Source organism: Oncorhynchus tshawytscha, linkage group LG19, assembly GCF_018296145.1.
Source record: "Oncorhynchus tshawytscha isolate Ot180627B linkage group LG19, Otsh_v2.0, whole genome shotgun sequence".
Lineage (NCBI taxonomy): Eukaryota > Metazoa > Chordata > Actinopteri > Salmoniformes > Salmonidae > Oncorhynchus > Oncorhynchus tshawytscha.
The window spans coordinates 17,218,732-17,238,962 of record NC_056447.1 but is presented as its reverse complement, the minus strand read 5'-3'; the positions used below and the strand labels follow the sequence as shown (position 1 = coordinate 17,238,962).

At 46.9% G+C, this 20,231-nt stretch overlaps 1 protein-coding gene across 11 annotated transcripts in view; it reads right to left on the bottom strand.

Annotated features, from left to right (window-relative positions):
- Positions 1-1,402: 1,402 nt before the first annotated feature.
- The window catches only part of micu1 (mitochondrial calcium uptake 1), a 121,534-nt gene continuing 102,705 nt past the window's right edge, over positions 1,403-20,231 (bottom strand). For all 11 annotated transcript variants that reach the window (XM_042301387.1, XM_042301388.1, XM_042301389.1 and 8 more), the window contains 2 exons: positions 1,997-2,086; positions 1,403-1,827 (listed from right to left, as the gene is read on the bottom strand). In XM_042301387.1, coding sequence (XP_042157321.1) covers positions 1,664-1,827; positions 1,997-2,086 — 254 coding nt within the window. In that variant the 3' untranslated portion in view covers positions 1,403-1,663. The remainder of the gene's footprint in view (positions 1,828-1,996; positions 2,087-20,231) is intronic.

Sequence of the window (20,231 nt, the reverse complement as noted above, 5' to 3'; positions counted from 1 at the left end):
AATTGAGGGAGTAACAGGATTTCTTGTTTTGCAGTCAAACATAAATCCTCTAAACTATAACGAGGGTTTATAAAGTGCTGTTTAATCCTTATTCAGGGAAAAAGGTTGTGTTTACATTACATTCGCCAAGACAATTACTACAAATCCCAAAACAATAAATATACAAGATTATAACTCCCATCCCCTAATAATACCCATGATGCATTGCGGAGAGCCGTCCATGGAAAGCCTCCTAGGACAAACTGCCACGTCAGCATCTCAAAATGGCACCCTATTCCCTATGTAGTGCACTACGCTTGACCAGGGCCCATAAGAAGACCCATAGGGTTCTGGTCTACAGTAGTGCACTACATAGGGAATAGGGTGCCATTCCCCATAGGGCCCTGGTCTAAAGCAGTGCACTACATAGGGAATAGGGTGCCATTCCCCCTAGGGCACTGGTCTAAAGTAGTGCACTACATAGGGAATAGGGTGCCATTCCCCCTAGGGCACTGGTCTAAAGTAGTGCACTACATAGGGAATAGGGTGCCATTCCCCATAGGGCCCTGGTCTAAAGTAGTGCACTACATAGGGAATAGGGTGCCATTCCCCATAGGGCCCTGGTCTAAAGTAGTGCACTACATAGGGAATAGGGTGCCATTCCCCATAGGGCCCTGGTCTAAAGTAGTGCACTACATAGGGAATAGGGTGCCATTCCCCATAGGGCCCTGGTCTAAAGCAGTGCACTACATAGGGAATAGGGTGCCATTCCCCATAGGGCCCTGGTCTAAAGTAGTGCACTGCATAGGGAATAGGGTGTCATTTTGGATGAAAGAACCATATTGTAGTAACATGATTGATTATGTTTACGCCAGAGCTGATGTCATAATGAGTTTGATGTCTTTAATTGGTGTGAACAGATATGAGTTATAACATCTATTGTTGCCAATTAACTATATGCTTTAAATCCGAGACAGAGAGAGAGAGAGACACCGAGACACAGACAGAGAGAGAGAGACACAGAGACAGAGAGAGACACCGAGACAGAGAGAGAGAGACACCGAGACAGAGAGAGACCGAGACAGAGAAAGAGAGAGACAGAGAAAGAGAGAGACACAGAGAGAGAGAGACAGAGAGAGAGACACAGGGATAGACACAGAGAGAGAGACACAGGGATAGACACAGGGAGAGAGACACAGAGAGAGAGACACAGAGAGAGAGACACAGAGAGAGAGACACAGAGAGAGAGACACAGAGAGAGACACAGGGAGAGACACAGGGAGAGACACAGGGAGAGGGAGAGACACAGGGAGAGAGACACAGAGAGAGACACAGGGAGAGAGACACAGGGAGAGACACAGAGACACAGAGAGAGACACAGAGAGAGAGACACAGGGAGAGACACAGAGAGAGACACAGAGGGAGAGACACAGAGAGAGAGACACAGGGAGAGACACAGAGAGAGACACAGAGAGAGAGACACAGGGAGAGACACAGAGAGAGAGAGAGAGAGACACAGGGAGCCAGAAGACGTCATCGACAGTTCGAGTTGTGTGGAGGAGCAGAGTAAACACCCTTTTCGTCACTCCAATACACACACTTGCATTCTCACGCCTGCCCAAGCACACACACATCCCTCCCATCCTTAATGCTGCTTGGGCGTGACACACACATACACAGGTGTCTAATTCTGTTTTGGCATGGCGAAGTCCCATGCGGTGTCTTGGGCACACTTCACCATGGCTCGTACCAACCGGGTGAAACCCATGTCTTTAGGTTTCTCTAGACCTCGCATCAGACGCTGCTTCATTATGGCTATAAACTCCTTATTACTCAGTTCTCCATTACCTAGGGGGAGAGGGAGGGAAGGAGGAGGGAGCAGAGAGAGGTAGGGGGAGAGAGGAGTGAGAGATAGTTGTATTAAGGGGGAGATAGTATTATTAGTTAAAATATATTGAGAGAAAGCGTCTCGCATTGATATAAACATGGAACAATGAACACACAAACACCTACTCACCATCGCAGTCGAACAGAGCGAACACGACGTCACACACATGATCAGACAGCTCCACTTTAGCCACCGTACGAGCCACCTGCTTCATCGTGGCTGAGAGAGAGATGGAAGAGGAGAGAGAATGATATAAGATAGAGGGATAGAGAGGATGAGAGAGAGAGTGATGGAAGAGGAGAGAGAATGATAGAGGGATAGAGAGGATGAGAGAGAGAGTGATGGAAGAGGAGAGAGAATGATAGAGGGATAGAGAGGATGAGAGAGAGATGGAAGAGGAGAGAGAATGATAGAGGGATAGAGAGGATGAGAGAGAGAGATGGAAGAGGAGAGAGAATGATAGAAGAGAGGGATAGACAGACAGAGAGGATGAGATAGAGAGAGATGGAAGAGGAGAGAGAATGATAGAAGATAGAGGGATAGCAGGACAGAGAGGATGAGAGAGAGAGAGAGAGAGAGAGAGAGAGAGAGATGGAAGAGGAGAGAGGGATAGCAGGACAGAGGATGAGAGAGAATCTTAAATACAACGTCTCAGTGTTATATACACCACCCCCCCCGGGAGGTGGGGGAGATTGTTGGCTTCTACTTGACGGGTCAGGAGGAGTAACGTTCCCTTGAAGACAAGGCTGTACATCTGACGTGCAAAATGTCCCTTGTAGTTTGGAATTCAGTTCATTCATGGAGGGTCATGATGCCCACGGAAGGTTAAAAACAACAAATCAGCCAACCATTCTTTTTGTTTCAGCTGAGGCAAATCGACATATTTTCCTTTCATTCGGAAAAAAACTCAAACCATCTCAGACTTCAGGTCTCCCCCACACCTTTTTAAAAGCACCTTCCACCAAACTCGGCCATCTCACGTTGGTGTGCATTCTCCCTCAGCGAACGCCTTGCTGTGTTTAGCAATTTTGTGGGACAGTACATATCTAGCTCTAGCAAAATCCGTTGTTTGCTGAATGCAGTTTTGTGAAAAGTCCTTGCTGCTTTTGCAACTGAGAAAGCAACTCTTTCGATACACTTGTCCTCTGCTCAGAAGACACATTCCTATATTTCTCTGCATGCTTCATCTGGAAGTGTCGGGACAAGTTGTAGTCTTTCAAGACAGCAATGCTTCCTTTGCACACAGCTATCCCTGATACCTCAAAAAATAAAATATTTCTATGTCTTGCTGGAACACCCTACATTCATTGTCAACTTCTTTGAAAAAAACAATTTTTGCGCAATTTCTAGCTAGCTACTATTTGTAACCGTGTGCGTCAGCTTGTCAGTTGATATTTATTACGCTCCTTGAAAATAAATGTCCCACAAGAGGTGGGAGTTAAATCATTACACAAAGGTCGAATATTCATTGCGCTTTTAATTTGAATAACACCTTTAAAAAAAATACAAAAAATGTACTATCGCAACTTCTTTATGTGATCCGAGCAGGATCACTGAATTGAATCAGGTCGCCAGTATCTAGAATGTCATTGTCTGCTGTTGCGCTAAGATTTCCTTTCAACAGGAACTAAGGAGCCCGAACCATGAAAAACAACCCCAGAACATTATTCCCCCTCCACCAAACTTTACAGTTGGCACTATGCATTGTGGCAGGTAGCGTTCTCCTGGCATCTGTCAAACCCAGATTTGTTCGTCAGAGTGTCAGACGGTGAAGCGTGATTCATCCAGAACGCGTTTCCACTGCTCCAGAGTCCAATAGCGGCGAGCTCTCCAGATGACGCTTGGCGATCTTAGGCTTGTGTGCAGGAAACACATTTTCATGAAGCTCCCGACAAACATGCGCTTCAGTACCACTTCAGGTGTTGTGTTGTGTGGCCTACCACTTCAGGGCTGAGCCGTTGTTGCTCCTAGATGTTTCCACTTCACAATAACAGCCCTTACAGTTGACCGGGGCAAAACATTTTACTAACGGACTCGTTGGAAAAGTGGCATCCTATGATGGTGCCACGTTGAAAGTCACTGAGCTCTTCAGTAAGGCCATTCTACTGCCAATGTTGGTCTATGGAGATTGCATGGCTCTGTCCTCGATTTTATACAGCTGTCAGCAAAAAGGGTGTGGCTAAAACAGAAACAGCTAATTTGAAGAGAAGTGACTTAAGGAAAGCTGACTATGTACAGACTCAGTGAGCATAGCCTTGCTATTGAGAAAGGCCGCCGTAGGCAGACATGGCTCTCAAGAGAAGACAGGCTATGTGCTCACTGCCCACAAAATGAGGTGGAAACTGAGCTGCACTTCCTAACCTCCTGCCAAACGCATGACCAATATTAGAGACACATATTTCCCTCAGATTACGCAGACCCACAAAATAATTTTTAAAATAAACCCAATTTTGATAAACTCCCATATCTACTGGGTGAAATTCCAGTGTGCCATCACAAAAAAGGTCAACCAGTGAAGAACAAACACCATTGTAAATACAACCCATATTTATGCTAATTTATTTTCCCTTTTGTACTTGAACTATTTTCACATAATATTTGAAATGTCTTTACACTTTTGGAACTTTTGTGAGTGTAATGTTTCCTGTTCATTTTCATTATCTATTTCACATGCTTTGGCAATGTTAACATATGTTTCACATGCCAATAAAGCCCATTGATATGAGACAGAGGGGGAGAGAAGGAGAGGTGTAAAGAGAGCGAGAGAGAGAACAAAAGGAGGGATGGGAGAGAAATCAAGCCACATGCTTCATAGCGGCTGAGGGAGGAGAGAGAACGAGAAAAGGAAGATTTTGCATGACTGCAGAGAGTAAACTAATAAATAGTTTAAAAAAAATACAGAGTGGACACATGAACAGGAGTCTGAGGCAGCTGGGATCAATAACATAGACCCTAGAGGAGAGGAAGAGAGATAGGCTGCCTAGCTAGCAGACAAACAGCCTGTGGGTCAGAAGAGAATAGTAGAGGTACTGTGAAAAAACAATTATTAAGGTGATAAAATATATCTTTAGTCTCTACGAGGACCATTGATCACAACACCAGAGAGAAAGGAAATAGGGAGAAAGAGAGAGACAGACGGCGAGAGACGGCGAGAGAGAGACAGCGAGAGATTACAGTTTCCAGAATTGAAGAAGAATTATTGGAAAAACTATGCACTCTCCAACCCAAAAAGGCCTGTGGTGCTGATAGTATTTTAAATGAAATTATCAAATATACAGACCACAAATTCAAATGGGCTATACTCAAACTCTTCAACATTATCCTCACTGCAGGTATTTTCCCCGATATTTGGAACCAGGGATTGATCACACCAATCTATAAAAATGGAGACAAATTTGACCCAAAAGAGGAATTTGCGTTAACAGCAACTTGGGGAAAATTCTCTGCAGTATTATAAATAGCAGACTACATAATTTCCTTGACGAACACAACATCCTGAGCAGAAGCCAGATTGGATTTCTAAAATATTATCATACAACAGACCACATTTACACCCTCCACACTCTAATTGACAAACAAGTAAACCAAAACAAAGGAAAAATCTACTCGTGTTTTGTAGATTTCAAGAAAGCATTTGATTCAATTTGGCATGAAGGTCTTTCTTATAAACTAATAGAAAGTGGTATTGGAGGGAAAACATGATGCTATTAAATCAATGTACACTAAAAACAAATGTGGTTAAAATTGGCAACAAGCAAACAGACTTCTCTCAGGGACGGGGAGTGAAACAGGGCTGCCCAATAAGTCCAACACTATTTAACATCTACATTAATGAGTTAACAACAAGCAAACAGACTTCTTCTCTCAGGGGAGTGAAACAGGGCTGCCCAATAAGCCCAACACTATTTAACATCTACATTAATGAGTTAACAACAAGCAAACAGACTTCTTCTCTCAGGGACGGGGAGTGAAACAGGGCTGTCCAACAAGTCCAGCACTATTTAACATCTACATTAATGAATTGGCAAAAACATTAGAAGAATCGGCAGCACCTGGTATCATCCTACACAACACTGAAATCAAGTGTCTGCTGTACGCAGATGACCTGGTGCTGCTGTCTCCCACTAAAGAGGGTCTGCTGTAGACAGATGACCTGGTGCTGCTGTCTCCCACTAAGGAGGGTCTGCTGTAGACAGATGACCTGGTGCTGCTGTCTCCCACTAAAGAGGGTCTGCTGTAGACAGATGACCTGGTGCTGCCGTCTCCCACTAAAGAGGGTCTGCTGTAGACAGATGACCTGGTGCTGCTGTCTCCCACTAAAGACCTGGGGGTTACAGCTGCACCAGATGATCTTCACAGGTTCCGTCAGACCTGGGCTCTGACCGTTAACCACAGGTTCCGTGACCGTTAACCACAGACCTGGGCTCTGACCGTTAACCACAGGTTCCGTCAGACCTGGGCTCTGACCGTTAACCACAGGTTCCGTCAGACCTGGGCTCTGACCGTTAACCACAGGTTCCGTAAGACAGACCTGGGCTCTGACCGTTAACCTCAGGTTCCAGGTTCAGACCTGGGCTCTGACCGTTAACCTCAGGTTCTGTCAGACCTGGGCTCTGACCGTTAACCTCAGGTTCTGTCAGACCTGGGCTCTGACCGTTAACCTCAGGTTCTGTCAGACCTGGGCTCTGACCGTTAACCACAGGTTCTGTCAGACCTGGGCTCTGACCGTTAACCACAGGTTCTGTCAGACCTGGGCTCTGACCGTTAACCACAGGTTCTGTCAGACCTGGGCTCTGACCGTTAACCTAAAAAAAATATATATATATAATGATATTCCAAAAAAGGTCCAGAAATCAGGATGACAAATATAAATTATATTTGGACACAGTTCTATTAGAACACACCAAAAACTACACGTATCTAGGACTAAATATCAGCAACACAGGTAGCTTTCACATGGCTGTGAATGAGCTCAGAGACAAACCAAGAAGGGCATTCTATGCCATTAAAAGGAACATCAAAATCGAAATTCCAAATAGAATCTGGCTCAAAATTTTTCAATCAGTTATAGAACCTATTGCTCTATATGGCAGTGAAGTATGGGGTCCAATCTCTTATAATTAATTTACCAAATGGGACAAACATCCAATTGAAATACTGCATGCAGAGTTTTACAAGACTATTGCAAGTGCAAAGAAAAACTCCAAATAATGCATGTAGAGCAGAATTGGGCCAGAATTGGGCCAATACCCAAAACAAGTGACCCCAAAACATTCCATCACACAGCCCTACAATGTCAAGAGATGAAACAAGAGAAGCGTCCCCTCGGCCAGCTGGTTCTGAGGCTCAGTTCACTAACCCAAACCAACCCCATAGAGCCTCAGGACAGCACTCAGCCAGCTGGTTCTGAGGCTCAGTTCACCAACCCAAACCAACCCCATAGAGCCTCAGGACAGCACTCAGCCAGCTGGTTCTGAGGCTCAGTTCACCAACCCAAACCAACCCCATAGAGCCTCAGGACAGCACTCAGAAAATCTGGCCCAACCAAATCATCACAAAACAAAAAGAAAAATATATCACCAATTGGAAAGACACCACAAAAAATCAAAGTAAACTTCTATATAGAGACCGGTCGTCACAGACCAACCTGGCTGCTCAGAGAGGACAGTCTGTGCTCACTCTGCTCCAGGGGAGCGGTAGAGACAGAGCTGCATTTCCTATTACACTGTGACAAATACTCAGACCTAAGAGAATATTTCTTTCCCAAAATTATAATTCAATACAAAGAATGTGAAACTATAAAAGATGGTGAAAAGCCACAATGTGCAGTTTTGGCAGCCAAATATGTGTCCTCCTGCCACAACCTGAGGGACAGCCAGTGAAAAGTCATGTCGATAATATTTCCCATCTTGTGCCCAGAGAGGACAGTCTTTGTGGCTGGCTGCTTTGTCTTTCATACCAGGTCATGTGTCTCAGACCTAAGAGAATATTTCTTTCCCAAAATTATAATTCAATACATGATTGACACAATGTGCAGTCTACTAGCCAGGTCATGTGTCTTCCTGCCAGTCATGTTGACACTGGTCTACTACCAGGTCATGTGTATTTCCCATCTTGTTTTGACACTGGTCACTACCAGGTCATGTGTCTTCTCAGTCATGTTGACACTGGTCTACTACCAGGTCATGTGTCTTCTCAGTCATGTTGACACTGGTCTACTACCAGGTCATGTGTCTTCTCAGTCATGTTGACACTGGTCTACTACCAGGTCATGTGTCTTCTCAGTCATGTTGACACTGGTCTACTACCAGGTCATGTGTCTTCTCAGTCATGTTGACACTGGTCTACTACCAGGTCATGTGTCTTCTCAGTCATGTTGACACTGGTCTACTACCAGGTCATGTGTCTTCTCAGTCATGATGACACTGGTCTACTACCAGGTCATGTGTCTTCTCTGTCATGTTGACACTGGTCTACTACCAGGTCATGTGTCTTCTCAGTCATGATGACACTGGTCTACTACCAGGTCATGTGTCTTCTCAGTCATGTTGACACTGATCTACTACCAGGTCATGTGTCTTCTCTGTCATGTTGACACTGGTCTACTACCACTGCTTTAATGTATTGTCGTTCTCATTAATATTGTTGTTGTAGTTGTTGTTAATGGTAATCCCATGTCCACTACTACTATTATTATTGCTGTTGGTCCCACCATTTATTTATATATAAATATATATTTTCATTTTATTTTTATTTTTCGATATGTATACTTTGACAATGTAAGTAATAATGAACTTGCCATGTCAATAAAGTCAATTGAATAGAGAGAGAGACAGCGAGCGAGAGAGACAGCGAGCGAGAGAGACAGCGAGAGAGAGAGACAGCGAGAGAGAGAGACAGCGAGAGAGAGAGACAGCGAGAGAGAGAGACAGCGAGAGAGAGAGACAGCGAGAGAGACTTGGGGTGGCATATACATGGGTTGGTGATCATCTTGGCTCTTTGTGAGGAACAGAGGTAGAAACAGCAGGAAAATCCTGTCCGTCCGTCTGTCTGTCTGTCTGTCCGTCCCACTCAAAGCAACAACCCAGAAGGATGATTTAGCATTTTAATTCCATTGTGATTCTATGAGAATTACTAGAGAAATGAGAGACTCTACGGGGAAGAACTGTAGAAACTGGTCCATCACGGATTCAAGCCCGAAGCTTTTCAGACCGGGCTGGTAGAAGATGTGCCTGGTAGAAATGGGCTTTCATGACCCGGGTAAGTAGAAATGGGCTTTCACGAGCCGGGTAAGTAGAAATGGGCTAAGTAGAAATGGGCTTTCATGAGCCGGGTAAGTAGAAAAGGGCTTTCATGAGCCGGGTAAGTAGAAATGGGCTTTCATGAGCCGGGTAAGTAGAAATGGGCTTTCATGAGCCGGGTAAATAGAAATGGGCTTTCATGAGCCGGGTAAGTAGAAATGGGCTTTCATGAGCCGGGTAAGTAGAAATGGGCTTTCATGAGCCGGGTAAGTAGAAATGGGCTTTCATGAGCCAGGTAAATAGAAATGGGCTTTCATGAGCCGGGTAAATAGAAATGGGCTTTCACGAGCCGGGTAAGTAGAAATGGGCTTTCACGACCCGGGTAAGTAGAAATGGGCTCGAAATGGGCTTTCATGACCCCGAAATGGGCTTTAATGACCCGGGTAAGTCGAAATGGGCTTTAATGACCCGGGTAAGTCGAAATGGGCTTTCATGAGCCGGGTAAGTAGAAATGGGCTTTCATGAGCCGGATAAGTCGAAATGGGCTTTCATGAGCCGGGTAAGTAGAAATGGGCTTTCATGAGCCGGGTAAGTAGAAATGGGCTTTCATGACCCGGGTAAGTAGAAATGGGCTTTCATGACCCGGGTAAGTAGAAATGGGGTTTAATAGTGCTCAAAATCCTTAAATTCCATCCTAGGTCCACAGACATTTTACTTTGCCATTTTAGTCATTTAACAGAGAATCATATCCAGAGAGACTTAAGTTTAGTTAGTCATTTAGCAGAGGCTCTTATCTAGTGTGTCATTTAGCAGAGGCTCTTATCTAGTGAGTCATTTAGCAGAGGCTCTTATCCTGAGTAACTTACAGTTAGTGAGTCATCATAAGGTAGCGCGATATCCCAGTCATAGTAAGTACAACTTTGACAGTGACGTGCTGGAAGCAACACTCTCCTCTCTAGTCGACCTCTGACACTGCTGTGTTCATGTCTCAGATGTGCTCTGACTGGCTAACAGGCCTCTGAAGTAATAGGCTGAAAACAACAAGCTCTCTTCTCCCCCCTCCACCCCCCTCTCGTCCTCCACCCCCCTCTCTCCCTCCACCTCTCGTCCTCGTCCCCCCCCTCTCGTCCTCGGGGACTGGCTTGCAGGGGAAAGGTTGAGGGAGCCATATCCTTGCTGTACTGTAGATGCAGTAGCTAGCGGTTTGATTGTGATGCAGACGTGTAGTAGTGTTAGTATACCAGCAGAAGGCGGTGGTGTCATCAGGACTCATCCAGAGTCAGGAGTATTACAGTATGGGACATAATGTCTAGTAACATTCAACACGCTCCAGTAGGAGGAGGTGGTGTCGTCAGGACTCATCCATCTAGTAACATACAACACGCTCTAGTAGGAGGAGGTGGTGTCATCAGGACTCATCCAGAGTCAGGAGTATTACAGTATGGGACATAATGTCTAGTAACATTCAACACGCTCCAGTAGGAGGAGGTGGTGTCTCAGGACTCATCCATCTAGTAACATTCAACACGCTCCATAGGAGGTGGTGTCGTCAGGACTCATCCATCTAGTAACATTCAACACGCTCCAGTAGGAGGAGGTGGTGTCGTCAGGACTCATCCATCTAGTAACATTCAACACGCTCCAGTAGGAGGTGGTGTCGTCAGGACTCATCCATCTAGTAACATTCAACACGCTCCAGTAGGAGGTGGTGTCGTCAGGACTCGTCCATCTAGTAACATTCAACACGCTCCAGTAGGAGGAGGTGGTGTCGTCAGGACTCATCCATCTAGTAACATTCAACACGCTCCAGTAGGAGGTGGTGTCGTCAGGACTCGTCCATCTAGTAACATTCAACACGCTCCAGTAGGAGGAGGTGGTGTCGTCAGGACTCATCCATCTAGTAACATTCAACACGCTCCAGTAGGAGGTGGTGTCGTCAGGACTCGTCCATCTAGTAACATTCAACACGCTCCAGTAGGAGGTGGTGATTTTCAGGACTCGTCCATCTAGTAACATTCAACACGCTCCAGTAGGAGGAGGTGGTGTAATCAGGACTCATCCATCTAGTAACATTTAACACGCTCCAGTAGGAGGTGGAGTCAGTCAGGACTCATCCATCTAGTAACATACAACACGCTCCAGGAGGAGGTGGTGTCGTCAGGACTCATCCATCTAGTAACATACAACACGCTCTAGTAGGAGGAGGTGGTGTCATCAGGACTCATCCAGAGTCAGGAGTATTACAGTATGGGACATAATGTCTAGTAACATTCAACACGCTCCAGTAGGAGGAGGTGGTGTCGTCAGGACTCATCCATCTAGTAACATTCAACACGCTCCAGGAGGAGGAGGTGGTGTCGTCAGGACTCATCCATCTAGTAACATTCAACACGCTCCAGTAGGAGGTGGTGGTGTCGTCAGGACTCGTCCATCTAGTAACATTCAACACGCTCCAGTAGGAGGAGGTGGTGTTCAGGACTCATCCATCTAGTAACATTCAACACGCTCCAGTAGGAGGTGGTGTCGTCAGGACTCATCCATCTAGTAACATTCAACACGCTCCAGTAGGAGGAGGTGGTGTCGTCAGGACTCATCCATCTAGTAACATTGAACACGCTCCAGTAGGAGGTGGTTTCAGACTCATCCATCTAGTAACATACAACACGCCCCAGGAGGAGGTGGTGTCGTCAGGACTCATCCATCTAGTAACATACAACACGCTCTAGTAGGAGGAGGTGGTGTCATCAGGACTCATCCAGAGTCAGGAGTATTACAGTATGGGACATAATGTCTAGTAACATTCAACACGCTCCAGTAGGAGGAGGTGGTGTCGTCAGGACTCATCCATCTAGTAACATTCAACACGCTCCAGGAGGAGGAGGTGGTGTTCAGGACTCATCCATCTAGTAACATTCAACACGCTCCAGTAGGAGGTGGTGCTTTCAGGACTCGTCCATCTAGTAACATTCAACACGCTCCAGTAGGAGGAGGTGGTGTCGTCAGGACTCATCCATCTAGTAACATTCAACACGCTCCAGTAGGAGGTGGTGTCGTCAGGACTCGTCCATCTAGTAACATTCAACACGCTCCAGTAGGAGGAGGTGGTGTCGTCAGGACTCATCCATCTAGTAACATTCAACACGCTCCAGTAGGAGGTGGTGTCGTCAGGACTCGTCCATCTAGTAACATTCAACACGCTCCAGTAGGAGGAGGTGGTGTCGTCAGGACTCATCCATCTAGTAACATTCAACACGCTCCAGTAGGAGGTGGTGTCGTCAGGACTCATCCATCTAGTAACATACAACACGCTCCAGGAGGAGGTGGTGTTTCAGACTCATCCATCTAGTAACATACAACACGCTCCAGGAGGAGGTGGTGTCGTCAGGACTCATCCATCTAGTAACATACAACACGCTCTAGTAGGAGGAGGTGGTGTCATCAGGACTCATCCAGAGTCAGGAGTATTACAGTATGGGACATAATGTCTAGTAACATTCAACACGCTCCAGTAGGAGGAGGTGGTGTCGTCAGGACTCATCCATCTAGTAACATTCAACACGCTCCAGGAGGAGGAGGTGGTGTAGTCAGGACTCATCCATCTAGTAACATTTAACACGCTCCAGTAGGAGGTGGTGAGTCAGGACTCATCCATCTAGTAACATTCAACACGCTCCAGTAGGAGGTGGTGTCGTCAGGACTCGTCCATCTAGTAACATTCAACACGCTCCAGTAGGAGGAGGTGGTGTCGTCAGGACTCATCCATCTGTAACATTCAACACGCTCCAGTAGGAGGTGGTGTCCAGGACTCGTCCATCTAGTAACATTCAACACGCTCCAGTAGGAGGAGGTGGTGTCGTCAGGACTCATCCATCTAGTAACATTCAACACGCTCCAGTAGGAGGTGGTGCTCTTCAGGACTCATCCATCTAGTAACATTCAACACGCTCCAGTAGGAGGAGGTGGTGTCGTCAGGACTCATCCATCTAGTAACATTCAACACGCTCCAGTAGGAGGTGGTGTCGTGGACTCATCCATCTAGTAACATACAACACGCTCCAGGAGGAGGTGGTGTCGTCAGGACTCATCCATCTAGTAACATACAACACGCTCTAGTAGGAGGAGGTGGTGTCATCAGGACTCATCCAGAGTCAGGAGTATTACAGTATGGGACATAATGTCTAGTAACATTCAACACGCTCCAGTAGGAGGAGGTGGTGTCGTCAGGACTCATCCATCTAGTAACATACAACACGCTCCAGTAGGAGGAGGTGGTGTCGTCAGGACTCATCCATCTAGTAACATACAACACGCTCCAGTAGGAGGAGGTGGTGTCGTCAGGACTCATCCAGAGTCAGGAGTATTACAGTATGGGACATAATGTCTAGTAACATACAACACGCTCTAGTAGGAGGAGGTGGTGTCATCAGGACTCATCCAGAGTCAGGAGTATTACAGTATGGGACATAATGTCTAGTAACATTCAACACGCTCCAGTAGGAGGAGGTGGTGTCGTCAGGACTCATCCATCTAGTAACATTCAACACGCTCCAGTAGGAGGTGGTGGTCCATCTAGTAACATTCAACACGCTCCAGTAGGAGGTGGTGTCGTCAGGACTCTCCATCTAGTAACATTCAACACGCTCCAGTAGGAGGAGGTGGTGTCGTCAGGACTCATCCATCTAGTAACATTCAACACGCTCCAGTAGGAGGTGGGTGGACTCATCCATCTAGTAACATACAACACGCTCCGTCAGGACTCATCCATCTAGTAACATACAACACGCTCTAGTAGGAGGAGGTGGTGTCATCAGGACTCATCCAGAGTCAGGAGTATTACAGTATGGGACATAATGTCTAGTAACATTCAACACGCTCCAGTAGGAGGAGGTGGTGTCGTCAGGACTCATCCATCTAGTAACATTCAACAGTCCAGGAACATTCAGGACTCATCCATCTAGTAACATTCAACACGCTCCAGTAGGAGGTGGTGTCGTCAGGACTCGTCCATCTAGTAACATTCAACACGCTCCAGTAGGAGGAGGTGGTGTCGTCAGGACTCATCCATCTAGTAACATTCAACACGCTCCAGTAGGAGGTGGTGTCGTCAGGACTCGTCCATCTAGTAACATTCAACACGCTCCAGTAGGAGGAGGTGGTGTCGTCAGGACTCATCCATCTAGTAACATTGAACACGCTCCAGTAGGAGGTGGTGTCGTCAGGACTCATCCATCTAGTAACATACAACACGCCCCAGGAGGAGGTGGTGTCGTCAGGACTCATCCATCTAGTAACATACAACACGCTCTAGTAGGAGGAGGTGGTGTCATCAGGACTCATCCAGAGTCAGGAGTATTACAGTATGGGACATAATGTCTAGTAACATTCAACACGCTCCAGTAGGAGGAGGTGGTGTCGTCAGGACTCATCCATCTAGTAACATTCAACACGCTCCAGGAGGAGGAGGTGGTGTCGTCAGGACTCATCCATCTAGTAACATTCAACACGCTCCAGTAGGAGGTGGTGTCGTCAGGACTCGTCCATCTAGTAACATTCAACACGCTCCAGTAGGAGGAGGTGGTGTCGTCAGGACTCATCCATCTAGTAACATTCAACACGCTCCAGTAGGAGGTGGTGTCGTCAGGACTCATCCATCTAGTAACATACAACACGCTCCAGGAGGAGGTGGTGTCGTCAGGACTCATCCATCTAGTAACATACAACACGCTCTAGTAGGAGGAGGTGGTGTCATCAGGACTCATCCAGAGTCAGGAGTATTACAGTATGGGACATAATGTCTAGTAACATTCAACACGCTCCAGTAGGAGGAGGTGGTGTCGTCAGGACTCATCCATCTAGTAACATTCAACACGCTCCAGGAGGAGGAGGTGGTGTCGTCAGGACTCATCCATCTAGTAACATTCAACACGCTCCAGTAGGAGGTGGTGTCGTCAGGACTCGTCCATCTAGTAACATTCAACACGCTCCAGTAGGAGGAGGTGGTGTCGTCAGGACTCATCCATCTAGTAACATTCAACACGCTCCAGTAGGAGGTGGTGTCGTCAGGACTCGTCCATCTAGTAACATTCAACACGCTCCAGTAGGAGGAGGTGGTGTCGTCAGGACTCATCCATCTAGTAACATTCAACACGCTCCAGTAGGAGGTGGTGTCGTCAGGACTCGTCCATCTAGTAACATTCAACACGCTCCAGTAGGAGGAGGTGGTGTCGTCAGGACTCATCCATCTAGTAACATTCAACACGCTCCAGTAGGAGGTGGTGTCGTCAGGACTCATCCATCTAGTAACATACAACACGCTCCAGGAGGAGGTGGTGTCGTCAGGACTCATCCATCTAGTAACATACAACACGCTCTAGTAGGAGGAGGTGGTGTCATCAGGACTCATCCAGAGTCAGGAGTATTACAGTATGGGACATAATGTCTAGTAACATTCAACACGCTCCAGTAGGAGGAGGTGGTGTCGTCAGGACTCATCCATCTAGTAACATACAACACGCTCCAGTAGGAGGAGGTGGTGTCGTCAGGACTCATCCATCTAGTAACATACAACACGCTCCAGTAGGAGGAGGTGGTGTCGTCAGGACTCATCCAGAGTCAGGAGTATTACAGTATGGGACATAATGTCTAGTAACATACAACACGCTCTAGTAGGAGGAGGTGGTGTCATCAGGACTCATCCAGAGTCAGGAGTATTACAGTATGGGACATAATGTCTAGTAACATACAACACGCTCCAGTCAGGACTCATCCAGAGTCAGGAGTATTACAGTATGGGACAATGTCTAGTAACATACAACACGCTCTAGTAGGAGGTGGTGTCATCAGGACTCATCCAGAGTCAGGAGTATTACAGTATGGGACATAATGTCTAGTAACATTCAACACGCTCCAGTAGGAGGTGGTGTCGTCAGGACTCATCCATCTAGTAACATACAACACGCTCTAGTAGGAGGAGGTGGTGTCATCAGGACTCATCCAGAGTCAGGAGTATTACAGTATGGGACATAATGTCTAGTAACATACAACACGCTCTAGTAGGAGGAGGTGGTGTCATCAGGACTCATCCAGAGTCAGGAGTATTACAGTATGGGACATAATGTCTAGTAACATACAACACGCTCTAGTAGGAGGAGGTGGTGTCATCAGGACTCATCCAGAGTCAGGAGTATTACAGTATGGGACATAATGTCTAGTAACATACAACACGCTCCAGTAGGAGGTGGTGTCGTCAGGACTCATCCATCTAGTAACATACAACACGCTCCAGTAGGAGGAGGTGGTGTCGTCAGGACTCATCCATCTAGTAACATACAACACGCTCTAGTAGGAGGAGGTGGTGTCATCAGGACTCATCCAGAGTCAGGAGTATTACAGTATGGGACATAATGTCTAGTAACATACAACACGCTCCAGTAGGAGGAGGTGGTGTCATCAGGACTCATCCAGAGTCAGGAGTATTACAGTATGGGACATAATGTCTAGTAACATTCAACACGCTCCAGTAGGAGGTGGTGTCGTCAGGACTCATCCATCTAGTAACATACAACACTAGTAGGAGGAGGTGGTGTCATCAGGACTCATCCAGAGTCAGGAGTATTACAGTATGGGACATAATGTCTAGTAACATTCAACACGCTCCAGTCGTCGTCAGGACTCATCCATCTAGTAACATACAACACGCTCCAGTAGGAGGTGGTGGTGGTGACTCATCCATCTAGTAACATACAACATCCAGTAGGAGGTGGTCAGGACTCATCCATCTAGTAACATACAACACGCTCCAGTAGGAGGTGGGACATCATCCATCTAGTAACATACAACACGCTCCAGTAGGAGGTGGTGTCGTCAGGACTCATCCATCTAGTAACATACAACACGCTCCAGTAGGAGGTGGTGTCGTCAGGACTCATCCATCTAGTAACATACAACACGCTCCAGTAGGAGGTGGTGTCGTCAGGACTCATCCATCTAGTAACATACAACACGCTCCAGTAGGAGGAGGTGGTGTCGTCAGGACTCATCCATCTAGTAACATTCAACACGCTCTAGTAGGAGGAGGTGGTGTCGTCAGGACTCATCCAGAGTCAGGAGTATTACAGTATGGGACATAATGTCTAGTAACATTCAACACGCTCTAGTAGGAGGTGGTGTCGTCAGGACTCATCCATCTAGTAACATACAACACGCTCCAGTAGGAGGAGGTGGTGGACAGGACTCATCCATCTAGTAACATTCAACACGCTCTAGTAGGAGGAGGTGGTGTCGTCAGGACTCATCCAGAGTCAGGAGTATTACAGTATGGGACATAATGTCTAGTAACATTCAACACGCTCCAGTAGGAGGAGGTGGTGTCGTCAGGACTCATCCATCTAGTAACATTCAACACGCTCCAGTAGGAGGTGGACAGGACTAATCCATCTAGTAACATTCAACACGCTCCAGTAGGAGGAGGTGGTGTCGTCAGGACTCATCCATCTAGTAACATTCAACACGCTCCAGTAGGAGGTGGTGTCAGTGGGACTAATCCATCTAGTAACATTCAACACGCTCCAGTAGGAGGAGGTGGTGTCGTCAGGACTCATCCATCTAGTAACATTCAACACGCTCCAGTAGGAGGTGGTGTCGTCAGGACTCATCCATCTAGTAACATACAACACGCCCCAGGAGGAGGTGGTGTCGTCAGGACTCATCCATCTAGTAACATACAACACGCTCTAGTAGGAGGAGGTGGTGTCATCAGGACTCATCCAGAGTCAGGAGTATTACAGTATGGGACATAATGTCTAGTAACATTCAACACGCTCCAGTAGTAGGAGGTGGTGTCGTCAGGACTCATCCATCTAGTAACATTCAACACGCTCCAGGAGGAGGAGGTGGACGTCAGGACTCATCCATCTAGTAACATTCAACACGCTCCAGTAGGAGGTGGTGTCGTCAGGACTCGTCCATCTAGTAACATTCAACACGCTCCAGTAGGAGGAGGTGGTGTCGTCAGGACTCATCCATCTAGTAACATTCAACACGCTCCAGTAGGAGGTGGTGTCGTCAGGACTCATCCATCTAGTAACATACAACACGCTCCAGGAGGAGGTGGTGTCGTCAGGACTCATCCATCTAGTAACATACAACACGCTCTAGTAGGAGGAGGTGGTGTCATCAGGACTCATCCAGAGTCAGGAGTATTACAGTATGGGACATAATGTCTAGTAACATTCAACACGCTCCAGTAGGAGGAGGTGGTGTCGTCAGGACTCATCCATCTAGTAACATTCAACACGCTCCAGGAGGAGGAGGTGGTGTCGTCAGGACTCATCCATCTAGTAACATTCAACACGCTCCAGTAGGAGGTGGTGTCGTCAGGACTCGTCCATCTAGTAACATTCAACACGCTCCAGTAGGAGGAGGTGGTGTCGTCAGGACTCATCCATCTAGTAACATTCAACACGCTCCAGTAGGAGGTGGTGTCGTCAGGACTCGTCCATCTAGTAACATTCAACACGCTCCAGTAGGAGGAGGTGGTGTCGTCAGGACTCATCCATCTAGTAACATTCAACACGCTCCAGTAGGAGGTGGTGTCGTCAGGACTCGTCCATCTAGTAACATTCAACACGCTCCAGTAGGAGGAGGTGGTGTCGTCAGGACTCATCCATCTAGTAACATACAACACGCTCCAGTAGGAGGAGGTGGTGTCGTCAGGACTCATCCATCTAGTAACATACAACACGCTCCAGTAGGAGGAGGTGGTGTCGTCAGGACTCATCCAGAGTCAGGAGTATTACAGTATGGGACATAATGTCTAGTAACATACAACACGCTCTAGTAGGAGGAGGTGGTGTCATCAGGACTCATCCAGAGTCAGGAGTATTACAGTATGGGACATAATGTCTAGTAACATACAACACGCTCTAGTAGGAGGTGGTGTCGTCAGGACTCATCCAGAGTCAGGAGTATTACAGTATGGGACAATGTCTAGTAACATACAACACGCTCTAGTAGGAGGTGGTGTCATCAGGACTCATCCAGAGTCAGGAGTATTACAGTATGGGACATAATGTCTAGTAACATTCAACACGCTCCAGTAGGAGGTGGTGTCGTCAGGACTCATCCATCTAGTAACATACAACACGCTCTAGTAGGAGGAGGTGGTGTCATCAGGACTCATCCAGAGTCAGGAGTATTACAGTATGGGACATAATGTCTAGTAACATACAACACGCTCTAGTAGGAGGAGGTGGTGTCATCAGGACTCATCCAGAGTCAGGAGTATTACAGTATGGGACATAATGTCTAGTAACATACAACACGCTCTAGTAGGAGGAGGTGGTGTCATCAGGACTCATCCAGAGTCAGGAGTATTACAGTATGGGACATAATGTCTAGTAACATACAACACGCTCCAGTAGGAGGTGGTGTCGTCAGGACTCATCCATCTAGTAACATACAACACGCTCCAGTAGGAGGAGGTGGTGTCGTCAGGACTCATCCATCTAGTAACATACAACACGCTCTAGTAGGAGGAGGTGGTGTCATCAGGACTCATCCAGAGTCAGGAGTATTACAGTATGGGACATAATGTCTAGTAACATACAACACGCTCCAGGAGGAGGAGGTGGTGTCGTCAGGACTCATCCAGAGTCAGGAGTATTACAGTATGGGACATAATGTCTAGTAACATTCAACACGCTCCAGTAGGAGGTGGTGTCGTCAGGACTCATCCATCTAGTAACATACAACACGCTCTAGTAGGAGGAGGTGGTGTCATCAGGACTCATCCAGAGTCAGGAGTATTACAGTATGGGACATAATGTCTAGTAACATTCAACACGCTCCAGTAGGAGGTGGTGTCGTCAGGACTCATCCATCTAGTAACATACAACACGCTCCAGTAGGAGGTGGTGGTCAGGACTCATCCATCTAGTAACATACAACACGCTCCAGTAGGAGTCAGGGACTCATCCATCTAGTTACGCTCCAGTAGGTGGGACATAATGTCTAGTAACATACAACACGCTCCAGTAGGAGGTGGTGTCATCAGGACTCATCCAGAGTCATACAACACGCTCCAGTAGGAGTATGGGACATAATCTAGTAACATTCAACACGCT